Raw genomic sequence first — 7,117 nt, 5'->3', positions numbered from 1 at the left:
CTCCACCCGGCTCTTTACTTCGCTCTGAGACACACACACACACACACACACACACACACTCCTCTCTTAGGTTTTTTAAATCACTAACAGTAAAAAATGAATTCAGGTTTGGAAAAGTTCAGTTTAAAAAGCAGAATCAGTTTTTCTGCCACTGAATCTCACCCAGCAATCCTGAACACCACCTCTGTGAGGTATTTTGACCATATCCCTACAGGTAGGAGGCTTCTGAACACCTCCCTATCCCCACAGATGACTGGGAGGTGGTGTGTGGGGAGAGGGCAGTAAGGACGTCTCTGCTTAGACTGCTGGCCCCACTGATCTGAACCTGGATAACTGGCAGGAAGATGGATGGATGGATCCTGATGAAACTCCTCAGACCTCTCATATACACTCATGACTAAAAAAATGTTTGTGGAAACAAAATTTGTGCCACTATGTTCTTTATTATTATTATTATTTACATGTTTCTATGATGTAGTGAAGAACAATCGTGAGCATTTCATGTTTCGAAGGCTTTTATTAGCAAATAAATCAAATTTCAAGCAAAGACTTCTTCTGCTGCAGTTCTCTGTGACGTGCTGGCTATCCGTGCTGATCACTTTGCGGGTTTCTGCTTGTCCACCCACTTTTTAAGGAAGAACCAAGTAATGTTACTGTTCATAATCCATGTGGCCAAAGGTTAAAGGCCCTGAGGTGGACATGCATAAAAATAAAGTCTAAACTGTAAAGACAGAATTCAGATTTACACACAGTTTGAAGTTTTTGTGTGAAAGAAAAGAAAACATGTTAAAACCAAGAAATCTTCAAATTCTAGAAATCTTAAGTTTTCTTCTTTATTTTGAATGAGATGCTTTCCCACAGGGTTAAATAAGCTTTTAGGGTCATTTCATCAGAACCAGCTGATTTTACCTGAATACTAGTAAAACTGCTATTACAGGAGAGCATCCATAGCTCACATCGTACCCCGAAGGCTAAAGGCTGCATTAAAGCTTTGATGTTTGTATTACCACACGATGCCACCAACCTGTTATGGCGTCTCTGTGTCTTTTCATATAATATATTACTCCATGTTTTGTTTTTTTCAAGGTCAGCTTTGACCTGGGATCCCAACAATGAAGATCAAATGCTTAGTCAACCCAATGGCCTTTGTGGGAAGTAGAAAGTTTCTACTGATTTTCACAGTTGCTGTGACCTTGACCTGCGACCATCACACAAAATTTGAAAATGAAACCTTAAACTGTGGACGCCTGACTGCTAAAAAACAAACAAACAAACAGACCGATTACATGCTCTCTCCCTTTGGTGGAAGAACAGGGACTGGATGTTGATCCTGGTGTTAAAAATAGGTGAAAATGGGAATTTTCACATGTTCCAACTTGTTTTGAGCAGCCACCCATCACACGTGGAGACACAATGCCTTAAAAAGTGCATTTTGGATCAAATTTAAGTTTTCTCAGAAAACAACACGATCAAAATTACATTAAAAAGCTCCAGATTTTAACCCAGCTCTACTTGCTTCTCAGTTTTCAGCCTTTTTATATGTTGTCTTTGTACCAGATATTATCATATATAAAGCTACTTTGGGCCACTCCTTTATTCACAGCAGGTAGCTCCACACATGCCTGATGCAACCACTCTCTGAGCCAAATGAGGGACCTTTCACCTGTTAGGTGAATGTGTAAACTGCTCCAGATGTTATCGGATAACAGGCGTGAAATGACGTGTAAATCATCTCCTTTATTTAAATATTTTTTAGTCCCAGCTTTGTGGAAAATAATTCCATCCATGAGCGGAAAAACAGTCCACAGAGTCTGAGAGGCACGTGACAGTTTATTTTCACACTTTGAAACTTTAAAGCAGCCAGTCAGTTAACCTAAAGCAAAGATAAGCCACGCCCACCTTTTAGCTGTCGCCAACACTTGCTGCTGAGCACGTCTGCGTCTACAGAGGCCCAAGTAGGTCAAACTAAAGATCAGGTTTGCATGCTAAACTTTGTTCTGGGTGAGAGGCGGGCATCAGGACAGGAAGTTACTTCAGAGGCGAGAAAGGACACGGCAACATGAGCTGGTTCCTCTGAGAGTCCAGATTGACGATGTTGTTTCTCACTGAAAGACACAGATTATCGATTATTGATTAATGTATGAGGGATTTTTGTCAGTGTGCGATGTCATGATGGGCGGAGTCTCACCTGCAGCCACCACTCTGGCATCATGGTGAGCTGTGTGTCGGATTTCAGCTCTATGGTCGGGGCTCTCGAACCACCAGAGGGCGTGAACTGACGAGATGCACACAGTGACATTGTCAACCACTCACAGTCCCATGATCACTCACAGTGACATCGTCACCTCAATACCTCTATTTTGCAGTCCAAACTCGCAGTGGAAAGCTCCTATCAGCTTGCCGTACCCAGGTGCATCATGGGCATTGATAGCGGCCTGGAAGGCCTTTCCCCAAACTGCTGGTCCACCAGGACGCATCTGGAAAGAAACCAGCTCGTACACACCTGAAACAAACAAACAAAACAGGTGAGTGTTGACCAGCTGGGGATGATGTCACTGACACGTGAAACACAGAGGGCGGGGCTTACCACCCTCTTGCAGCGGACTTTGCAGGCGGCTCCAAGGAACCATATAGGTGACTTCGTTGTCCTGTGACGTCAGCATTGGTAAGGCCTTGGAGAGGTACTCTGACACCCAGGCGGGATCCTGAGCGAGCGTCGCCCGGACCTCTGCCCGCTGGGCGTAACTGTCTGAGGAGTGGGTAGGGACCCGTTACCTTTTAAAAGCCCCATGAAGAAGAAACACCTTCATATTGTGTGAGAGAAGAAGAAACAGGTCCTCACCATACTTCCATATGTGGAAGGCCTTGTTCAGGCCACCGTACTCAACGCTCCAGTAGCCGACCAGCTCGGAGTGGGCAGTGCGCAGGTGGATCTTCTCATTGGTCAGCTTGAGGAAGGCGGCATTCTGATCCGGGCGGATGCAGTAGGTGCGGAACTCATAGAAGGTTCTGTGTTTCTGCTGGGGACCGGTGCCGAAGTGCGCACGTGGCTGCAGAGAGGAGGGAGGAGTGCAGAGGTCTCACTCTGACAGAAAAGAAGGAGCATGGAGTTCATCGATACTCAAAACACATTCTGGTTTCTGTTGTCCTAAAATCAGCGTTTGTATGATACAGCAACAAGAACACGCAAGCCAATCAGCAAACAAAGAAACACATTTGGATCAAAAGGTCTGAATCATGGGCCAATGCTGCTGGGGCACGAATCAGGGACCGATCGCCATTGGCTGGGTCACCTGAACGAGGACGTCTGATGTCACAGGACTGAAACACCGGATGACTTCAGGAAACACCACTGATGATGTGACTGCTGAAAGAAGTGTACAGAAGTGTGTACAGGGCTATACTTCCTCATAAACTGACAGGATGAAGAGTAACAGTGTGAATGGGTAATTTTATAATAAATAAGCAAATGAGTGTGTACCATCAGACTGTCTAAATAAAATTGGGGTTGAGGGTCATGAAATTATTTCTGTTTACCTAATATCACTAACTCCTCTGTGAGATGCAGTTTTTCAGCATAACGAACCATCTCAGGCTGGAACCAGAACCACAACCAGAACTCCTAAAGCATGTTTAAGGTAGCAGGAAGTCATTTGTTTTTGGTTTTTTTGGTTTTTAATTTGTCAGAGATGTTTCTTATTTAACCACTCCCCTTCTCCCATGCCTTTTTGGGTCCCACATTAAAAAACTCAAAACAATCTGTTTATAAGTCTGTATTGGGGGCATGTGAGCCCTTTATTCTGTGTTAGCGATATGACCAGTGTTAGAGGAACATCCAGAACCCAGCATGGGAGGACAGACACTGATAAAAATCAACACAAAACTGTCGTCATGGAAACGGTTTTAGTTGTATCCTGCTGCCACCTGCTGGGCTCCTTAAAACACTGCAGCTGAGGGATACGTGACCGTGGACCACAGAGCAGGCTCTGTTTGTGTCTCCGTGTGTACTCGTGTGCGTATTCACGTGAGGAGCAACAACACTGCTTTTCTGCTGCTGGTTAATTTTAAACTTGTGATCTTTGACCCAGATCAAAGCTCAGCAGGTCACACACGGAGCTCACAAACATGAAGTCTAGAGCAGGAATGTGCGTGTGCACAGGTTAAAGTTGACATGTTCCAGCTCGGACGTGCGTGCACTGTCAGGGTCAAGGTGCAGATTCGGTGCACTGACCTGCTGGCCTGGTTCTGGGCTGCAGCTGGACTCACCTGAGCAGCAGCAGCGGGTCTGAGGAGTAGCGCGGCGGACCTCAGAGAGCAGCTCAGCTTCAACATGTTGAGAAAGTGTCCGAAACGAGGGGAACTGCAGAAAGAAAGTCAGGCAGGACGTGTGCAGATCCTCTATGAGCGTCAGGTCTCACTCCACAGTGCTTCCTTCCGCTCCCTCTCAATGAGATGATTCCTATCAGGGGTTTTTTATTTTTTTTATTCTACTGGTCAGTCCCTTGACACTGGCACTGACTCTGCCTGATGTCTCTTCTTTCTTACCTGCCCCCTTACTATCCCTGTGTCTGATTGGACTGATGCACCCAGTCCCTGCTCCAATCCAGCTGCACCACCACCTACTTTACCACCAGCTGGGGTCATTGAATGAGTTACTCAGAAGGCTCCAACCACGCATGACAGTACCTTTTCAATGTACGTGGAGACACGATGAGGGATTTTACATCCACAGCAATCATTAACACATAGGTAACTTGGTTGTAGCTGCTAGCTGCCTCCAGGCTTCTCCACCTAACGAGTAAAGACACAAATAAGACTTAAATACTATCTGGTGACAAATATTTATTGTGAATTGTCTGTGCTAAAGAATAAAATAAGCAAATTAATTAAGGCCAATCTGTAAACACTTTGTTTTTGCTTTTTGTTTTTTAAAGTTGTGCGTCTCAATTTAAGGCGGAGTGAGCTCTCCTGTCTTAACGTCTCAGATAGCAGGACATTATGACGTCACGACTTTTAAAACGTTTTCCATTTGGCTGAATTTATGAATTACTTTATTATCACTATCTCACGCGCAGTGTTTGATTTTTGATTGCTTAAAAAAAATAAAGTAAATGTTAAGTAAATTATTATTTTTTATTAAACCGGAACAAAAACAAACCACTAGCTTTACGTCACGTCCACAGGAGGAAGTTGAAGCAGAGAGGTCGGCTCCTCCGCGTGTGCTGAGTGCGCGTGCGGCAGTCGGGATGCTAACGATCCTGCAGGTGTGCGTCCGCCGCCACCTGTGGAGGAGCGCGTGTTCTTCTGCCGCGGGAGCGCAGAGGGGCTCTGAGGCCGCGGGGGGTCGCGGTCTGAGCCGGCCCGGGGTCCGGACCTGCACCGTAGACCCGAACCTGGAGGAGCAGTTCGTGTTTCTGGACTGCACAGGTGAGCGCGCAGGTGCTACAGGGATAAGAACAGGCTCAGCCCAGCAGGTGGTTAGCTGTTCTGCAACAGTTTAATGTGGAGATATCTCTGTTTATGTGTATCTCTGTATATGTGTTTAATATGGAGATATGTCGGTTTATCAAAGAGAAACACTAAAATCAAGCACCAGCTGACAGTTCAACCTTAACTGGAAAGTTGAACTCTCCGGGAATAGTTTTTTCTCATTTATTATTATTATTATTTCTGCTGGATCAGTAAAGGTATTAGCATAGCATTACCTGTCTGTCTTCTGCTATGTTCATATGATCAACAGGAACAGACGGGTACTACTAAGAATCTCTTAATAATGCTTTGAATACTCTTTAAAAGCTTTAGACCCTCCTGCTGTCTGCACATTGAGGTCTGCGGGATCTTCCAGGAGTGGCAATGCTATTTTTTAGTGGAATGATTGGTTGGTGGTGGTTCTGTAACATAAGCTGCTCTGGAGCAGGTTAGGTGTGCAATCACTGAAAACCGAGCCTTAAAGCCCCAATTCCAGCTTCAGAGGACAGGTGTCTGCAGAGTTGCTGCAAAGGTGTCATGAGTCTATCTTCTTCTCTCCTGGTTCAGATGCAGATGAGGACTCCAGTCAGGAGGAGAAAGAGCTCCTCCATCAACTGAGTGCCACCACTTCCTCCTCCTCCTCCGCTGCTGCGCCTGGATCATTGGTCGATACTCAGTTGTCCCCGCAGAAACACCTGAGGTCTCTCGAGCGTCAGCTGCAGCTGTTGAAGCATGGCGTCCTGAAGGAGCCGCAGGCAAAGCTGGACTCCCTGATCCAGTTCCATGATGTGGACTTCCCGTTGGACGAGAGCATTGTGGCTGCAAAGAAGAAAAAGAAGGCGGCTGTGGGGAAAGGCGAGCACAAGATCTACGGCACCCCCGACGTGGACGAGCCGGTCAGCGACACGTGCTGCTCAGGCTGCGGCGCCATGCTGCACTGCGCCGCCGCCGCTGTCCCTGGCTACCTGCCCAGTGAGAAATACAAGGTGCTGGTCCAGGAGGGTCGTCTGAGTGGCGCCACCTGTCAGCGCTGCCACCTGCTCACCCACCACCACAAGGCCCTGAACCTGCAAATGCCCAAAGACCAGTACCGGGACGTGGTGCGGCAGATCCGCCCGCACAAGGCTCTGGTGCTGCTCATCGTCGACCTACTCGACGTGCCGGACTCCATCATCCCCGACCTGCCTGAGCTGGTGGGACGCAACAAATACATCGTTGTTCTTGGCAACAAGATCGACCTGCTGCCCGGAGACTCGCCGAACTACCTGCAGCGACTCAAGCGGCAGCTCTCTCAGTACTGCAAGGAAGCCGGCTTTGGCGATCAGGTGACCGACGTCCACCTGATCAGTGCTAAGACTGGGTACGGCATAGAGGAGCTGATCTCCAGTCTGCAGCGGTCCTGGAAGTACAAAGGCGATGTGTACCTGGTGGGCAGCGCCAATGCCGGGAAGTCGACGCTCTTCAACACGCTCCTGGAGTCCGACTACTGCAAGTCCAGAGCCTCAAACGTCATTCACAAGGCTACCATCTCACCGTGGCCAGGTCTGCACCAGACTCCATGTACATTTTCCCCAATTTATCGTATCTTTGTTTTCATCCAGATACAGAGAAGTCCCAGAGCATGATGGGAGATGTTTATGAATTTGAA

General features: G+C 47.2%; 2 protein-coding genes across 2 annotated transcripts in view; one reads left to right on the top strand and one right to left on the bottom strand.

The window, feature by feature from the left end:
• Positions 1-1,810: 1,810 nt before the first annotated feature.
• nipsnap3a (nipsnap homolog 3A (C. elegans)) lies at positions 1,811-4,508 on the bottom strand. The gene is made up of 6 exons (XM_005726586.2): positions 4,267-4,508; positions 2,843-3,050; positions 2,588-2,749; positions 2,354-2,503; positions 2,189-2,275; positions 1,811-2,105 (listed from the first exon to the last, which is right to left on the bottom strand). Exons 1-6 carry the CDS (start codon positions 4,330-4,332, stop codon positions 2,029-2,031), a joined length of 750 nt encoding a protein of 249 aa, XP_005726643.1. The 5' UTR covers positions 4,333-4,508; the 3' UTR covers positions 1,811-2,028.
• Positions 4,509-5,178: 670 nt separating this feature from the next.
• noa1 (nitric oxide associated 1) overlaps positions 5,179-7,117 on the top strand; it is a 5,495-nt gene continuing 3,556 nt past the window's right edge. Inside the window, exons 1-2 of the mRNA XM_005726585.2 lie at positions 5,179-5,427; positions 6,037-7,011. Coding sequence (XP_005726642.1) covers positions 5,247-5,427; positions 6,037-7,011 — 1,156 coding nt within the window. The 5' untranslated portion in view covers positions 5,179-5,246. The remainder of the gene's footprint in view (positions 5,428-6,036; positions 7,012-7,117) is intronic.

This window comes from Pundamilia nyererei, unplaced genomic scaffold (assembly GCF_000239375.1).
Source record: "Pundamilia nyererei isolate P.nyererei 1_Seehausen unplaced genomic scaffold, PunNye1.0 scaffold00020, whole genome shotgun sequence".
Lineage (NCBI taxonomy): Eukaryota > Metazoa > Chordata > Actinopteri > Cichliformes > Cichlidae > Pundamilia > Pundamilia nyererei.
This window is presented reverse-complemented; position numbering and strand designations above follow the sequence as displayed.

Bases quoted from the DNA above. Each gene is read 5' to 3' on its own strand.
- nipsnap3a (XM_005726586.2), bottom strand. From the start codon at position 4,332: ATGTTGAAGCTGAGCTGCTCTCTGAGGTCCGCCGCGCTACTCCTCAGA. The intron at 2,504-2,587 runs GTAAGCCCCGCC...TGTTTGTTTCAG, and splicing joins AAGTCCGCTGCAAGAGGGTG to GTGTGTACGAGCTGGTTTCT. The intron at 2,276-2,353 runs GTATTGAGGTGA...GCATCTCGTCAG, and splicing joins GTTTGGACTGCAAAATAGAG to TTCACGCCCTCTGGTGGTTC.